The sequence below is a fragment of the Fusarium proliferatum genome, assembly GCF_900067095.1.
Source record: "Fusarium proliferatum ET1 genome assembly, contig: FPRO_scaffold002, whole genome shotgun sequence".
NCBI lineage: Eukaryota > Fungi > Ascomycota > Sordariomycetes > Hypocreales > Nectriaceae > Fusarium > Fusarium proliferatum.
Window position 1 is genome coordinate 4559884 of NW_022194791.1, and position 17463 is coordinate 4577346.

At 49.2% G+C, this 17463-nt stretch overlaps 7 protein-coding genes across 7 annotated transcripts; 5 read left to right on the plus strand and 2 right to left on the minus strand.

Moving 5' to 3' along the window:
* Positions 1 to 274: 274 nt before the first annotated feature.
* Positions 275 to 1246, plus strand: FPRO_02275 (uncharacterized protein; the record flags this gene model as incomplete). Its single annotated transcript, XM_031227642.1, has 1 exon — positions 275 to 1246. One exon carries the CDS (start codon positions 275 to 277, stop codon positions 1244 to 1246), a length of 972 nt encoding a protein of 323 aa, XP_031078058.1.
* A 364-nt stretch (positions 1247 to 1610) lies between these two features.
* On the plus strand, positions 1611 to 2667 carry FPRO_02274 (uncharacterized protein; the record flags this gene model as incomplete). The annotated part of the gene is made up of 2 exons (XM_031227643.1): positions 1611 to 1781; positions 1834 to 2667. 2 exons carry the CDS (start codon positions 1611 to 1613, stop codon positions 2665 to 2667), a joined length of 1005 nt encoding a protein of 334 aa, XP_031078059.1.
* Positions 2668 to 3499: 832 nt separating this feature from the next.
* FPRO_02273 (uncharacterized protein) lies at positions 3500 to 4691 on the plus strand (the record flags this gene model as incomplete). Its single annotated transcript, XM_031227644.1, has 2 exons — positions 3500 to 4274; positions 4321 to 4691. The coding sequence occupies 2 exons, from the start codon at positions 3500 to 3502 to the stop codon at positions 4689 to 4691; spliced, it is 1146 nt and encodes a 381-aa protein (XP_031078060.1).
* Positions 4692 to 4858: 167 nt separating this feature from the next.
* FPRO_02272 (putative oxalate decarboxylase) lies at positions 4859 to 6295 on the minus strand (the record flags this gene model as incomplete). The annotated part of the gene is made up of 5 exons (XM_031227645.1): positions 4859 to 5051; positions 5099 to 5566; positions 5618 to 5811; positions 5858 to 6093; positions 6151 to 6295. 5 exons carry the CDS (start codon positions 6293 to 6295, stop codon positions 4859 to 4861), a joined length of 1236 nt encoding a protein of 411 aa, XP_031078061.1.
* Positions 6296 to 8468: 2173 nt separating this feature from the next.
* FPRO_02271 (uncharacterized protein) lies at positions 8469 to 10085 on the plus strand (the record flags this gene model as incomplete). The annotated part of the gene is made up of 5 exons (XM_031227646.1): positions 8469 to 8771; positions 8816 to 9361; positions 9406 to 9467; positions 9519 to 9849; positions 9900 to 10085. 5 exons carry the CDS (start codon positions 8469 to 8471, stop codon positions 10083 to 10085), a joined length of 1428 nt encoding a protein of 475 aa, XP_031078062.1.
* A 645-nt stretch (positions 10086 to 10730) lies between these two features.
* FPRO_02270 (uncharacterized protein) lies at positions 10731 to 11649 on the plus strand (the record flags this gene model as incomplete). Its single annotated transcript, XM_031227647.1, has 2 exons — positions 10731 to 11056; positions 11118 to 11649. 2 exons carry the CDS (start codon positions 10731 to 10733, stop codon positions 11647 to 11649), a joined length of 858 nt encoding a protein of 285 aa, XP_031078063.1.
* Positions 11650 to 11825: 176 nt separating this feature from the next.
* On the minus strand, positions 11826 to 16312 carry FPRO_02269 (uncharacterized protein; the record flags this gene model as incomplete). The annotated part of the gene is made up of 2 exons (XM_031227648.1): positions 11826 to 14866; positions 14917 to 16312. 2 exons carry the CDS (start codon positions 16310 to 16312, stop codon positions 11826 to 11828), a joined length of 4437 nt encoding a protein of 1478 aa, XP_031078064.1.
* Between the last annotated feature and the right edge of the window lie 1151 nt (positions 16313 to 17463).

The window sequence follows — 17463 nt, forward strand, 5'->3', positions numbered from 1 at the left end:
GGGCGGACTTTGGTGGAGTCGGGATTCAACAACATTCTTCGGCGACTTTGCACACCAGAAGTTAGCCCATTGAGTACTAATTTGTCAGTGATAATGAACCGCAGAAATGAGAGATTTGTAATAGGTATTGATGCATCGCTGGGGATGGTTTGAGATGTTGATATAAGAAGGACCACATAACCCAAGGAGATATGATGATCAAGACTCAGAGCGCTCCCTACCTATCAACCCACCGTATTTTCTTGACAGCTTTAAAACATTCTTCGGTCTCGAAATGCCTCTCAGACAGCCTAAAGTCGAGCCTTTACCGCCTGGTATAGATCTCACCAACAAAACAGCCATCGTCACAGGCGCAACAGCCGGCATTGGCCTAGAACTCTCCCGCCAACTCCTCAATCTCAATCTATCAACTTTGATCCTTGCGGTCAGAAATGCCTCCAAGGGCGAAGAAGTCAGGAAATCACTTGATATTATCAACCCTAAAGCTGTTGTCCAAGTGATGAAGCTTGACATGACAGACTACGCTAGTGTGAAGGCCTTCGCTGAGACGTTCAAGGGCAAGCACGGAAAACTTCACTTACTTCTGTTGAATGCGGGGATATCTGATATCAATTTTGAACTTGCGCCTACAGGGCATGAGAAGAACTTTCAGGTTAATTACCTGTCTAATGTTCTCTTGACTTTGCTTCTTTTGCCTGCTCTTGAACATACCGCTGAGCTTGAGGGGGCACCTACACGCATTACATGGACAGGAAGTCGTATGCATTGGCAAACAAGCCTCGCCAGCAAAGCCCCCCTCAAGAAAGACGAAGGCATATTTGAGCACTTTGACGCACCGGGAGTCATTCCCTCTCTCACCCGTTACGGCGACACAAAGCTCCTTGTGCTTCTCTTCCAACACGAACTCGCGAATCGCTACCCTCCCAAGAAAGTCATTATTAACCACTTCTGCCCCGGCATGGTCGATACATCTTTGACGGATGTTCTGCCCGTTTATATCCGCCTTCCAGCACTGATGCTCAAAGCTCTGCGTGCAAGATCGGTTGACAAGGCGGGATGGATCGGGTTACATGCTGCGCTTGTGGTGGGCGAAGAAACGCATGGACAGTTGTTGGGGGATAAGGAGGTTGCGGAGTTGGGCGATTTTGTACCGTCGGAGGAAGGGTTAAGGATTAGGAAATTGTTGTGGGACGAGACTGTTGAGGAGATGAGAGAGTTGACCCAATTGCCTTCATGGATGGAGTGATATCAGATGCAAGGATAGCAAAGTCGCCGCACGACTGAGTGAATTCTAGTAGCCACCTACCCATCTCTTTCCACACATCTCGCAGTAATGGAAGGTTTGGTAGAAGCGTATTGCTCAAACAGAGCTTAAAGCTCCTTCTACATCTGTGAACCTCCTACCTATTAATTCCTGGTCGGTTGTGCCTACCTCCACTACGACTAAACCAGGAGATGGGGGTACGATATCTTCCTTTTCTACCTCTCCATTACCTTAGAGGTTAGTAGGTAGTTTATACATCTGCATCTACATCTACATCTCTGCATTCATCCAACATTCTTTCATCATCAATTCATACGTCATCAGTCACTTCCAGTCACAATCCAAAATGGCCAACCATGCAGGACCGCAGAATATCGGTAATCCTTTATATACACTCTACGTCTCTCCCATCAACGTTTCGCCGGTTCTTCTCCCAATACTAAACAAACACAAATACCTACCCAAAGTAGTCTACTTCTGGACCGACGATGACAAAGAAGATTTTGAACTAAAACCAGTGCGGCTAAGATCCAACTTGACCCCCAAAGAAACCGGACTGACAGTTGCAGGTCAATAAGACCCGTAAACCTATCACCGTCCACAAGAGATCCAACTATCAAGAACCCCCCTGCATTCCAGGAGAGTACAGGGAGGTTTCTTTACTGCAAAAGCACCCCAGTCACCCGCTTGCGGTCGTATTCCAGGCCATGAAAGCTGCTAATCCTGACTGGACATGTGGTCATGTCGACATCATCGCCCAAAGCGATCTTTTAAACCGTATCTACTCGTGGATCAGTGGTGCTCAGACCTCGAGCTTCGTAATCGACGCGTCTGTGGTCAGTGATACGCTTTGTATCTCACTCTCTAAGGACGAGAAACCCTCTAGCGGCAGTCAAGAGGATGAATCACCATCGCCGTCGCCAACCACCATCGGACAACATCAAATTCTGGAATACTCATTTGGAGGTCTCAACTTACTCGTCACCTCCCCTGGCCACCTTGTACGCTTTGCCCGGTCAAACAAAGTGTGCTTTGCACGAATACTCCAAACCGGCGTTGGGTCCCGCCCTGACTGGCCTAATGTAATCCCTCTGTTATGGTTCGACGGAATCTGCACATGCGTATCTGGCTCTGTTTCCGATGGAGTTTTCAAACAAGGTGACCAGTGGTACGTTACCAGGAAGCTACGATATTGGCAGAGTGACGAACAAACGCGAGAGCATATGCAGACCATGGCTTGGCTCCTCAATTACGTGCGAATCATCACCTCGTGGGAGATGTTTTCCGGATCATGTTCGATTCACTTCAAGGTCAGTGACGGTCCTAAACGGTTAGAGTTCTATGCTGCGTCGCGGGCACAAAAGTTGCCTACTTTGTTTGGGGAGTTTTGGGATTATTCCTAGGGGCCTTCTGGGGAGACGGAGCGTTGTGTTATTTATAATAGGTAAAGCGATTTTAGGTGTAGCGATTAACTGCGATTGGTCCCGTCTTGGATGACCACCAAGTCGATCATTCTTTGTCCCTCTCTCCAAGTGCTCACCATCTTCACTTCCCTGAGCATCCTCAATAAACATCCGCTTTTGGCATCTCTTCATGCGTAAAGTCAACATTCGTTGGAATACAAATATGCATGTCAAGTGAAAGATGCGTGGGACGGTGAGAAGGGTATGTGCAGAGCGCTGCAAGACGAGGACAGAGGTACTTTGACCACGACAAGGGACTAGAATTCAGGATCCTCATTCGACATGATATAGGATTCAGGTAAATTGAGTCAAGTTCAGAGGGCTTTTATTAATATCCCCTCGTAGTATCTCAGCTTTCTTGAACTCTCACGGAAGTCTCGGGAACTTCTCCCATACGAAACCTCACAGTCGTTGGTTATACACAGTCGAGGAAATCACGAGACCTAGATTTCAATAGTCTAATCCTACACGTAGCTTAGTTTCCAGGGTCTGAGGTCTTCAGCTGTGTTGAATTGACTGGATTGAGTCCCTATTGGACCGGACATAAACGTGCATCTAATAGTCTCTTCGCTTACGGGGTTTGTTGGTTATGTTGCTGTTGGCTTGGCATTTATGACCCCGGAAATCGAGCCAGCGCATTCAATATTGGTACATTTATAGAACAGCTTGACGTCGAGAAAATGGTCTGATTTCTGCGGTGTATATAAGTCGAATCAATTCTGTATGAGTTAAATTTCTTTTCTGTGATTGTTATTCTGTTTGATCTGGCAAAATGGTTGCCCTCAAGTCCATCATCTTTCTGCTCGCCTTTGGCACAGAGGCCCTCGGTGCTACAACCGATGTTATCTGTCAAAGCAAATATGGCACAAAGAGTGTCGCTTCAAATAAAGTCCCGCGGGCTACTACTACAGTGATGAACCAGATCACAGTTATTAAGAAGGTCATTCGGAAAGTCAATGTCGTTGTGGTGCCCAAGGCCAAGACTACCACCGAGACAGAGACTGTGATCAAGCTGACTACGACAAGCGTTGATTCGGATGTCGAAACTGCCACTGAGACAGAGACTGGTGAGTCTACTGAAGTAAATAAAAGTAATTTGAATAGTGCTGAGTGTTTAGATATACAAACCACGAATCGGGTGGTGATGCTCGCACGAACCTCAACATCGGTATCTTCAACAACCACGACAAAGTACACCACCAGCACAATTACCGCACCATCAGGTTTCGCTCCGATAAAACAAGTCCAAGGCTACATCGCCAGAGTCAAAGCCAGAGGTCCAGTACCTCGAGCTACCACCGCATATCTCCAGCGCATCGACTGCACCAAAAAGATTCCCTCCACTACGACAAAGACCATAACTACCACGGTCCAGGGAGCGAGAATTACTCTCAACCCTAAGACTGTAACGAAGAAGACGACGAGTTTTATGACTATCACGGTGACGAAACATGGACCTCAGGTCACGGAGACTGAGACGGAGACTGTTACTGCGTTGAGGGTTAACCTTGCTCAGAAGACTCAGACTCAGACGATCCCTGAGACTGGTAAGTACACAAACCTACAATGGAATAGTCGTGCTAATATGCCTAGTCACCATTGAAGCCATCGTCCCCGCAGACCCCTTCTACGCCGCCTGCTCTTCCAACAATCTCGCCAGCACGGCCAACGGCGGCAAGAGAATCGCCGACTTTGACGCTTGGGTGGCCAACAGACCCATTTACATCTCTGGTCTTAACAGCGCGTATGCATGCTGTGTTGAATGCCAGAAGAAACAGAACTGCTTGATGAGTCGGTCAAGTGCTGGTGGTGCATCGTGCTGGTTGTACTTGACGCCTAGTGATGATGCTTGTTCGGCGCAGATTAACTGGTTAACCTATCGAACTGACAGTGGTGTTGGTGTGGAGTGGACTTACAGTAATGGACCTTGTGGGAGGGCTATTAATGGGCAGGAGTCATCGTGATCATGAGATCCGTGTTGAGCTTAGCCTCAAGTTCATGGTCATCGTCGAGCGGTCTTACATAGGAAGCAGGCTAGAATAGAACATAAATTATATAGATAAGTCACGAAGATTAGAATAAAAGCCATCAGATCAACCCGTCGTAGCACCATCACAGTCATTTGGTGTGACTACTCAATCAGAACCTGCTTCTCCTTCTTCAAACTCTCAACAAAGCTAATCGACACATTGAGAGTCTGAGCGACAACATCCGGAGGAGTCAAAGCAAGCCACTGAGTCAAAGAGATATCGGCAACACGATCAGACTTGTAGACCTCAATCCAGATAAGATCCTCATCCTCCGAAGTATTCTCAATGTAGTGCCTACCCAGCATCAGTATCATCTTCACGCACAGGCACAAGAAACTTACCCAGAGTTATCAGGAAACGCAGCAGTATCACCCGCCGAAAAGTCAAAAGTCCTCGCCGCCGCATTCCCAATAAACACCGTCGCCCTCGCCTTACCCTGGTGGAAGTACAGCCACTCCTCCGCATTAGGATGCCAGTGCAACTCCCTCAAACCACCCGGCTTAAGCGTAACAAAGGTAGCAGCAAGAGTCTTTGATGCAGGGAAATTAGTTGAATCAATCTTCCAGAAGTTACCGCCCGTGCCGCCAATCTTTTCAGGGTCGTGCTGGAATGTGCGGTACACGAAGGAGCTATTTCCCGAGAGTTTGCCGGCGGGACCGTCGGTGACGTTGTGCTTGGTGGGTGTGCCGGGGAGGATGTAGGGGTTGGGGGCTGTGACGTTTTCGAAGACGGAGGCGTTGACGCCAAAGTTTTTGGCGAGGATGGACTTTGGAGTGTGGTTGATCCAGTCGTCGACCATGAAGGTGGTGCTGGCTTGTATTAGTGGTGTTGTGTGATGTATGGGTGTAGAGGTGACTTACCCGATTTTGTCAAAGTCGGCTTCGTCAAAGACTAGGAGATACTCGTTCTCATCGGCGAGACCTTGGACGGTATGAGCTGCACCTTTGGGGAAGTACCAGATGTCACCGTAGTTGAGGACTTCTTCCTGATATCGCCCGAATTCATCAACAGCAGAGATGAGGACGGAGCCGTTGTACACAATGCCCCATTCGGCCTGTTGAATCAGTACTTGATGATTGAGGCTGAAGTGCTATACTTACGACTTTATGCCAGTGAAGTTCTCGAATCGCTCCCTTGACTAGATGCTGCTGAGCGCCAGAGATATCATGGCTGGAGGGCAGATCTTGGATGACCTGTTCACGAACCCAGCCGCCCTTCAAGAGACGAGTCTTGGAGTCGGAGAAGCTCCATTTGAGATTGGGAACAACACCGTTGTCAGTGGGTTGCTGACCAAGGTTGTCTGGGTTCTGGAGGTCAAGCTCCTTGTTTGTGCCGCCTAGTCACTGCGTAAGTATGTGGTGAGAATTAGAGACCAAGACATGTGGTAGCTTACCTAGAAGAACAGCACCTTTGCCCTTTCCATCATAGGGTTGGCCTTTGTCAAAGCCCGGTTGCTGAGTGTCTTTTGGAGCTGCAGCAACGATGTTGGACCCAAGGCATAGAGCCAGGGCGGAAGAGAAGAGCGAAGCGCCCTTCATGATAATGATAAAGGAGGACCCGAAGACGAATAAGTTGGAGAAGGGGAGTGATGAGAGGATAGATGAGGAAGGTAGAAGGATAAAGACTTCTGTCTCATCGGCGACGTCTTATACCCTCAACAACACAAGCTCCATCACGACATCATGCATACAGACACATCCAACAAACTGGGAAATTACGAGAGGCGTAGCTGAATGGCAATCACACCCTAGACACTTACACAAATGACACTACGATAAGTCGGGCTGTCTAAAAGAAACAATGATCGGCATAGCTGCATGAAGCTATCAAGGAAATTACTGTACGAAATCTGAGTGTGAATGGCGTTTGCTTACCCTGAACTCGACCATTTGAACGTTCAGAAAACATCAGATAATTGCTGCAATGTGACAAAAGAAATTACTCAGTTCAGGAATTATTTTAAAGACATCAATTAAAATCATAAATATTTGTAATTAATGAACTCTGTAAACATCTTCTCAGTCAAACCTTTCGTGGCATTTGGCCTGTGCCTTGATCTTTGTTCAGTGTTACCCTCTACCGCACGCACCCCATCACAGCCAGGCGCTACGGTGATCGGCACTCCGCCTGCCAAGACGGATATAAGCGCGATAGCGGGCCAGGATTAATGCAGATCTGGGGTTGACGACATAATTAGTGGATTTAACGTGATCGATCCGTCCTGTTTTAGTGCGGCTCAACGTGGGTTTGGACGAACCAGGGCCCCACGCTATAAGCATACATTTATGGTAATTGATAGTGTATTTGCCGGGTTTCGGCCTGTTCCTGATTATCGCGATCGAAGCATTCTTGTGACTTGATGCCTCTGGTATTGATACACTTGTTGGCTATACACAAAAAGTCCAAATAGCTTAGTAAGATCGTTTTTCCCCCTGTAGTTTATGGGCTTCGCAGCTCAGAATGGCTCGCCACGGCCCCTCGGCGTGGATGCTCGCAGCCTTACAAGGATCATACTCGCAATCCAGACTAACAAGACGTCTTCCCAGCCAGTCAAAGCACTCTGAAGATCTCCCACAGATGCAGTCTAGTAGGAAACAATTTGTATAAGTCATTTCCCAAAGGAGATGTTTAGTCTGTTACCCCCACCGGTATTTCCAACTGCCGGGGATTCGTGTCAGGGGTAGCTGAGCGCGCCCGAGCTAATGGGTCAAGGCTGATGTTGATTGCCTTGTGGATAATTCTGCGGTATGATCTTGTAAGTGCAAGGCTGTCTCAGTTGTAATGGTTAATACCACGCGATACTGATGTCATTCGTTAGAGCTGTTGATCCAAATATCCCGGATATGTGGGATGGGACTGTGTAGGAACCTTATCTCGGGTAAGCTTGAACTCAATGGGTGGAAATACATGCAAAGAATTTGCAACTTCATCTCAAAATCGCCTGTAACCTGAAGAACGAGAATTGAGTAGTGTTTGGAGTTGTTCTTTTGATGCGTCGCTGCGTGATGCCATCCGTGACCCCTGTGTTAGGAGTAGCTGCTCTTGAGGGAAGCAACAGACACTCAACCATTGCCAACCATGCCAAGCGCCCAGAAAAAGCGTGATCAAGCACCTTAGCCATGCAAGTCTCAGCTCAAGGTAACCCTAGGAGAATGCAATGCTCCCAACCGGGTAAATGAGCGACTCAGCTATGCCAGATTGACAACCATCAGGGGCATCACCGACAACCCACCACTGCCATCCCACGGACGATCGGGAGGTCGGTAATTCAGTCCAAGAAGTCCGAGAGTAGGGATCGATGCTTTCTGGCTAGACTTTTGCAGATCAGTCCTGTAGTCACCGGGTAGTTCAGTTCCGCTGCGTGTTTGTAAGTCCTCCTTGCCAGCACATCAACCAAGCTAGACAAGAGCAGACAAGACTGAGGAGGAAAATGTCCTGAGAAGGAAATTGCGATAGCCGTAGCAGAAGAAAACTCATCATGAGGTTCAATTGTGTCTTTGTGAGGCTTGATGATACAATTTTTGAGAGTGAAGTCGTGAAGGTTGGTGGATGCTGGACTTTGGAGAATGAACTTGATGACTCGAGGAGTTTGTGGCAAGGCGGAACCAAGATGGGTATATAACACCTTGGAAACTCCCTCAAACTTTCTCATCATCAGCTCACACCATCAACTTGCTCACTTCCCACCAGCATCACTGAGCTTCCTCCACAATGCCCTCTCTCATCTCCATCACGGCCCTTCTAGGTGCCCTGGCCTCTCAAGTCTCGGCATCACCCGCCAACATCGCGAAACGAGGTCTCAGCCTCCCTCCTCTGATCCCCAAGATCCCAGGAGTTACTGAGCCTCTTGCTGACAACGCTCCTCCCCTGCCTATTCTCCAGCTTCCTACTCCTCCGTTGGATAGCCCCCCTTTCAAGGTCTCCAACATCAAGCCCAAGAAGATAGGCTACTTCTGGACTGGTGCTGGTGATAACAAGCATGCTGATTTCTTGGTCACTGCCAGTCTTGATGATGTAAGTTTGCTGAGTTGATAGTGGGAGATGTACTAACAGACTAGGACACCTTTGGTGAAATCATTGACATCACTGATGTCAACACCAGTGGTAACTCACCTCACCATCTAGGTAGCTCCCTTGATGGCAAGACCCTCGTTGGAGGCGGTCTTCTCTCTCTTCTCAAGACCCAAGACACCGCCTTCTACTTCGACACTTCGGACCCATACCATCCCAAGTTCGACCACAGCAACCGCGGTATTCTCGGCTCCATCGTCGATGAGATCCGCGCCAAGCCCGACGGTGGTTTCTTCATCACTTACATGGGCAGTGCTGTCGGTACATCTCCCGGTCGCCTGATTGAGACTGATGCCAATGGCAATATCATCCATGAGTGGCCTGAGGATGTTGAGGGTACTCTTAACATTCTTGGAGAGCAGTTCTCTCCTCATGGATTGAGTGTGGACTTTGATAAGAACATTATCCTTACTTCTGACTTTGTTGTTCCGATCACGATTCTGAAGCCGACTCTTGGTATTAAGAAGGCTGATACACTTCGACTTTGGGATCTCAAGTCTCGCAAGATTATCTCTACTATCACTATTCCTAACGTGAGTTGCTCGAGTCAAGACGTGAATATAGCTAACAGTCACAGGGCCAAGGTATTCAAGATGTCAAGTTCATCCCCGGTAACAAGGAGAGTGCCGCTCTAGCTACGTGAGTCCCTCAACACCACGCTATTCACCAGATACTAACTCACGTCTACAGAGCTGTTGGCCCCGGCCAAGTCTGGATCATCTACCCCTTCCGCAAAGACTCCAAGGGCAACCAGGGTGTCGCCGAACTCCTCTACGATCTCGGTGACAAAGCCAAGGACTCTCTCGCCATCTACTCCGACATCACCGACGACGGAAAATTCGCCTACTTCACCATCACGCTCGGCAACCACATCGCCGCTCTCGACATCTCTGACCTCGACAACGTCAAGCGTCTTGATGATCCTGATGAGGAGCAGCCCATCATCGGACCTCACTATGTTAAGATCTCTCCTGATAAGAAGAACCTCCTCGTTACCGGCTACTTTGTTCAGGCTGGAGATGTAAGTTCTGGTTTCCGTGCTCTTTGATGAATTTGTGCTGACTCTTACAGATCTCTATCGTCAACACTCCTGGTGATTACAAGGGTCACTGGATTGACATCAACGATGATGGATCGCTTAGCTTCAACCGTACCATTGACTTTGAGAAGATCTTTACCAAGACTCGTGGTGGTGCGCGACCGCACAGTGTTGTTATCTTTGATCTCACTGATCCTAAGAACCCTATCTACTACTAGAGTTGTCCTTGGAGAGGTGCTCCAAGTTTGAGGTGGTTCTTGGCATGTATTCTGTGTCGACAATGCACTCGGAGACGACGTCAACTCTTGGGATTAATGACTGCTGGTTGGATGATGGACTGGATTCCTTCGTACCTCTATGAGGCCTTCATTTAGTGACTGATGCGTTTGCCTTTATATTCTATTTAGTTCAACACGACCAATAATACTTTCCTTGCTTTCACGACATTTGTCTTTACTTCATCGTCTTTTCCTTGTTCTTCCTCAGTCTTCATCATCACGACCTCTATTATGACTCCCAACTCTCAGAGAAACAATTTAACCATAAAGCTTAACCAATCGGTCGCATAAACCCTTGCATAGTCTTTGACCAACAGATCTGAAACAAAATGAAGACCAGCACAGCCGCACCATACCCTGTCCAGCATCAAGCAAACGGGCCGAGCAGCATGCCTCATCGGGCCATTCGGGTAAACACACAGTCGTTTTAGCAAGGATATGTGAGGTCAAACCAACAACAAGACCAGCCACAGCAATGAATTCTCATGAATCCTCCCACAGCCAACTCGCAACCGTATTTTCTCAGTGTTTCGTCTCTGTATAGAATCTATAGGCGAAAGCTATTCGAGGGGTTTCCCATCAATCATGTCTGTCAATGCCACACCATCCTCGTCCATGAATACGGCGACAACCGTAGAGCGCATCGCACTGACTACTCCATTCTCGCCGCCTAATAGTTGCCAGCCTAGCTGGACAAAAACGAGCCTGCTCTGGACTCAGGATGGCACCTTTACCTATCCTGTTCTGGTATCAGCACCTCCAACTTCATGCTACCCCTCGGGCTGGGGGAGCGGCGAGGCTGACTCTCTGTTCACCTTCAGTCCCGCTGTTTGTCCTTCTGGCTGGGATTATTGGGAAATGTCTCGTTCTGGAGGCCCTCTAGCAGTCTCGACAGCATACTGTTGCGAAAGGTTCAAACCCCCGGGAGCATCCTACACCTCAGAGAGCAAAGAGACTAATAGAACCATTTAGCGGATTCACCTTCGATCCTTTTGATCGAGGTGGTTACGTCGCCAAAGACTTCTTTACTAGCGGTTGTGGACGATGGGTCCAGGCGACGACAAGCATGACCCAAGACGATGACACAACGACTACAGCACTGTCGGGCTTATCCGGTTACCAAGATGCAAGCGCGCTGGATGGGACTTTTATGGTTCACCAAGCCTGGGCTATATCCTGGGTCTCGTCTGAGAGGTCTGATCTAACGCCGATGCCACTTACTTTGACAGATGGTGAGAGGGTATCACATTGGAAACCAGGCGAGACACTCCCCGATGACAGCCGTCCAACCGAAAGGTTTGACCAGAGCCAGGGTTATATCAGCACCTCGGCTGTGTGGTTTCTCATGATTGGACTCCCTATCATCGTGTTTCTAATGATTGTCGGTTGCTGCTGGGTGTGTATCAGGCGGAAGATTAGGGATAGGAGAGTCAGGCGTGCAATGAGAGACTCATCTTTGTCTCGAACTGGTGAAGGACGCTCATCTCTCACCCCAGTCTCATGAGCGCCTTGAAACAGAGCGAGTTAGTAAAACATATAAAGGATAGAGGGTGGAAGAATGCTCAGGGCAATTGAGAAGTCATGTAGTCGCATGAAGCTTGGAGGAGAAACAAATAATATTGTGTACAAAGGAACCTATGAACTAAGAGCAAAAGAACCAAATGATTCTATAGGAGGATATCATGACAAATTCTTAGTCTGAACCACACCGGTTGTCGATGGTTTCCCACGATGTGTCGTGCCCTCAGCTACTGGCCACATTCTGCGGCCATCAGACTTTTCGTTCGCAATCCACTCCTTCTTCTCTCCCATGTGCGTCACATTCATCACCGGCGGTATCAGCGACTCAGCCCCCTTTGGCAGAGCCTTGAGCCGCATAGTCGATGTATCATATGCATACAAGCTCAAGAGAAGACAGCCGCCATTCTCGGGAGGATCAAGAACATACGCGCCTCCATAGCTGCTTTGCCGATCTTCCTCATCGTTTGGGCACGAATAGCCAGCAGTCCAGCCTCCCAAACAAAGATCATGGTTCCAATCATCTTCAGAGAAGGAGAACGGCTCTTTATCTCCGCAGCCGCTCTGATCCGGCGCCCATTTGGCTGACACGATAACTGTGTAGCCATCTTCTTCTAGAGCCACGTTCTGACCAAATGTGTTACCGGGGTCAAGCGTGTAGCTAGAGTCGCAGAATGACCCTATAACTTGCCGTGCTTCGTCTTTGGTGAACTCCACATAGTTTGTGTCCCCTTCGTAACAGTAGGCTTCACCTTCGTTGATGGCCGTATTGGTCGGATATGAGGTAGTAGTTTCCGATGGCTCTGTGGTGGTTGTCTCTCCAAATGTTGTCGTCGCCTTCGGGTAAGACGTGGTGATGAAGGAAATGCCCTTGATAGTGACCGAGATGGTAGTGCCGACATAGGAGGGAAGAATAACCGCTGATGTTCCTCGCATCTTGGTCTTTGATGCTGACTCGACACCGGGGATGGAGTAAGCGGTTCTATCAACGGTGGCATATCCGTCGTTGACGGGGTATGGTGTTGAACTGACGATCACACTTGCTGAAAAGGTTGTTTTGTAAGTAGAACCCAAGTTTCCGAGGGCGTTGTTGTCATCACCGAAGTCATCACCATAGTCGACAGGGGTGAGAGGACAGGAGGCTCCTGTGGTTGTAGCTGTTGCTGTAAGGAAACAGCCTGTGATGACTTCAGTCGACGTAGTTGTGCATGAGGAAGATTCGCAGGACACCCAGTAGTCGGTTACTTGAGAGGTTGTGCAGTCGCAGCCGAGATATGTGTTGCAGACAGTGGCGCATGGTTTTGTCGTGCAGACTTGATGACACTCGGTGTTTGTCTCTGTAGCGCAGTCCTCATCATCGTCATCATCATCATCTTCGTCGTCGTCGTCGTCATTATCATCGTCATTGCTCTTCTCACATCCAGGTCCAACACAGTTTCCTCCCGGCCCAGGACATCCTCCACCAATGCACCCGATCAAGCCACCACCACTTCCTCCTCCACCTCCACCTGGGGCACAACCGAACAGACATGGCTTACCGCAGCCAGACTTGCAGATAGGTCCAGGTGGTCCCGCGGTGATGATGACACCCGGAGCGATGCCTGGTGGAGGCCCAATTTTCACATCATCAGTAGGAAGGGGTCCAGGCTTGTAGGTGTAGGTAATGCCGTGGGTTGGTTCGGTCAATGTGACTGGAGATGGAATAACACTGCCGCGTACAGGCACAGATATGGACGTTGACTCTGTCAGTATCACGTTGGACACACCAATCTCGGAAGTTACAAGAGGCGGCAGTGTGATCTTGACAGTGATGGTCGTCGTGCCGTACTTGATAACACCGCTGGTAGTCTCCGGCCAGGTCTCTTTGAAGGTCTCAGTGATGACAGGGAAACTGATCGTCGTCTTGGATGAGAGTGGCCATGGCGGGAGGATGAGGGTACAAGGTGGTTGACAACCTGCTGTAGGGTTCTTGGAGTCCCAGATCTTGGGATCAATGTAGACAACGTCTTTATCACCATTGTTGCCTCCGTCACTGCCTCCATCACCGTCGTCGTCGCCGTTGCCACCTCCGCCGTTACCTCCATCGTCGCCGCCCTCATCATTACCTCCGTCACCGCTGCCATCACCACCACCACCACCTCCTCCTCCTCCAGTACCAGGCTCAACAGGAATAGGTTGACCAGGATTATCCGGCAGCTTCGGCGCCCAGTCGTGATTATTGAGATACGCATTTACCGCGCCCCCATCAAAGACAACGAGATAGTCAGCCTTCCTATCCCCATTGATATCCGCATAATGGACGGGACCCTGGGGACTGACGCCTGCTGCAATAGTCCCCATGTCATTCCACTTGCGCCCTTCACCAATCGGAATCTTGCCATTGTTGCGATATCCTCGAGCAGCGCCGCCATCATACTGAACGATATAGTCTGCTTTGCCATCTCCTGTGAGATCCGCAAACCGGACCTTGCTGCCGGGCTCGCCAACGCCAGTGGCTACAACAATACCCTCTTTCCAGATGCGGCCGCCGTTCCTGGGTGGTATGTTTTTGTTGTTCTGCCAGTACTTGACTGCTCCGCCTTCGTAGAGGATGAGGAAGTCTGCGTACCCGTCGCCATCAAGGTCTGCAAACCGGACCTTGCTCCCTGGTTCACCGACGCCTGGAGAAATAGTAATACCATCTTGCCAGATGCGTCTATTCCCAGGATCAGGCAGGTTGCCGTTGTTGAGATACGCTTTGACAGCTCCTCCGCCGTATATGATCAAGTAGTCAGCGCGCTTATCACCGTTGACATCGATGAACTCAATGCGCGAGTCGGAGAGATCCTCGTCAAAACCCGGCGCGATCTCACCGATTGCCTCCCACTTGTTGTCGCCCTTGTTGATCCAAGCCCGAGCTCGTCCTCTAGAGTCGACAGAGATTAGGTCATCTCTTCCTTCGCCTGTCAAGTCGGCGAAGCGGATGCTCTGGCCTTTGGTTCCGGTGATACCAAGGTTCTTCCACATGCGGATGCTTCCGTCGTCGGCAACAGCAAGGAAGTCAGCCAAGCCGTCACCGTCCATGTCGGCAAAACGGATCATTTCGCCTGTGACACCCTCTATGCCAGGGGCAATTGTGCCCAAGTCATCCCAGTTACGGCCGCCTTCTTTCAGAGTGTTGCGGAACGCTTTTACAGCGCCGCCTTGATATATGACAAGATAATCTGCGCCGAGTTAGTATATCAGTGCGTCTATCAGAATACTTAACACTCACCAGCCTTCCCATCACCATCAATGTCTCGGATGCTGGTAGAGTCTTGAGGTATACCCGCTGGTCCCGGGGCGATAGTGGTTTCAGTCTCCCAGTTCTTGCTGCTGTCCTTGCCATTGTTGTGCGTGTTACGCGCCCACTTAACAGCGCCGCCCTCGTACACGACAACATAGTCAGCATATCCGTCACCATCAATGTCCTCAAACCGAACTTTGTCTCGAGACACAAGACCGGTTGCCCATCTGGAATCGAGGGACTCAAACTTCTTTCCGTTGTCCACGTTCTTCCAGACCTTGGCAGCGCCATCTTCATATAGAGCAATGAGATCTGCCTTTCCATCGTTATCCACATCGGCAAGACGGATCATGTCGCCCGTGATGGACTTCCAGTCTGGGTTGATATAATCAATGCTCTTCCAGTCATTGGGCTTGCCTCCATTGATCCAAGCTCGTATCTTACCATCCTTGTCAGCAAGGACGTAATCAGCGATACCATCGCCGTTCAGATCAGCCAAAATGACCTTTTCGCGCGAGGAATTCTCAGCAGAACCTCTGATGGTTTCGACAGAATCCCATGTCCGGAAGCCTTCAAAGACAGTTCCTTGTTTTTTCCAGATCTTACCCACGATTTCTTCTTGAGCGCCTCCTGCTCCTCCACCGACACCAAGACCAACGCCAGGAAGACCAGCAGCGTCTATCTTGGTGGGTGCTTTCAACCAGCCTCGTTTGTCAGCCTCGAGGATTGCCTTCAACCAAGCGTCGGCCATCTTCTCATAGCCACTATCGTTTGGGTGCTTCTCGTCTGAGAGATCACCTGCATTGATGTCTATTGGGACTTCCAGGATATGCTTTCCAGCCTTTTGTCTCTCCTCAATGATGGAAATGACTTGTGGGTTGAAGCGATCAGTGTTCTTTTGCATTCTGGGGTTATTTGCCCATATGACAGGAGCAACAAGAACCGTGGTATCTGGAGCATTCTGAAATAGCCCATCAATAATGGACGCCAGCATGTTAGGAGAGCCCTCAAGGTCAACCTCTAGGTCCATGTTGTTTGTGCCGGCATGTACGAGAACAACGTTAGGGCGTGCTGCGATAGACAGCTTCCAGTAGGTATTGATCTGAGCAAGGACCTTTCCACTGTGGCCTTCGTGGTCATTGTCTGCCATGCCAGTGGGAGGGTGCTTCAAGCTGCCGACCATGTCTACTGAAGTACCGCGACCTATGAGTTTCTCACGGAGGCGGTTTCTGTAGCCCTTTTGGTCTTTTGAGCCGTTGCCTTTGGTGATTGAGTCTCCGAGGGGCAGTATGCGAAGACTAGGAAGTGCTGAAGCAAGCGGCGAAATGAGTGCTACGAGCACCATCAACACCGTGATGGTGCCCTGAAGCGTGAATGGCGGCATGAGGAGTGGTGCTATTGACGATTCAAGAGATAGAGATAGAGATAGAGATAGATTGCAGTATTTTGATGTGAATAGAATGGCAATACCATTGATGACAAACATAAGTGACTTTGTTCCTTTCTTCTTATAAGTCAAATCTTATAACGGGAAGAAACATATCTATCTATCAGTCTTTCCATCAAAGGTACCACGGCCCCCAACTATCATTGACTTCGCCTCGGAGACATCTTTCCGCTTCATTAGTGCTGTTGATGAACAGTTGTTAGCTCCAGGATATTTGACAACACACTAGAAAGGCGCAGGAGAAATGAGGCGGAGGTTTCTTCTTTTGATTCTAAAATTGTCGATCGTGAGTCATGTTCAGCTCTTGATTGGACCCTTTTGTTATCGTGAGCAAGTGTGCCTTGGTGGTCAAGTCGGCTGCGTCTTGTGTTGGTTGAGAATGGCATCCACCGAACGACTTAGAGCTTGATGTTGGTTCTGAAATACCTCAGAATATCCATGCAAGAGGATCCTACGGCGGAATTAGATCATTCAAGGATAGGACGGAGTTGCGGCTGTCCGAAATGCCCACAAGACTCGAGCGCGTTGGGCGCTTTGATTATGAAGATCAGCTTCATTGAACCAACACAGAGTAGCATTCAACTCCAATGAGTTCGAAATTAGGGCCATGGCACGACAAAGATTGATCAATCACTGTGGGTTCAGCATGATTTGACTGCTCTGGTATGCTTTTGCTGAGAACGGCCTTCAATACTCATGCTTTCACTTCAGTGATTCGCTACTCAAACTACGGTCAAATAGTGACCTTATTCGCCTTGAAGAAGAGCGCTTGTGGTAGCAAATGATACCATTGATGCCGACCCTTCCGCGCGGTAGACCGCGGTAAATAACGCAGGCATTGGGGACCAAGGCATGGGCCTGGGCAGAGAGCAAAAATAAGAAGTGGCTGCAGTCGGATCATGCAGGAACCAATTCCCATTGCTAGAGTCATTTCGTGCTTCTCTCATTGGAGGGCAAGCAAAGAGTCTGCCTTGTTACGACATGATGATATGATGCTGTTGGCTCTATTCCCAAGGCGGCATACATCCGATGCTGTTGGTTTAAGCTTACAGGATAAAGAATCCTCGAGTGTAACCTCACGGACCCGA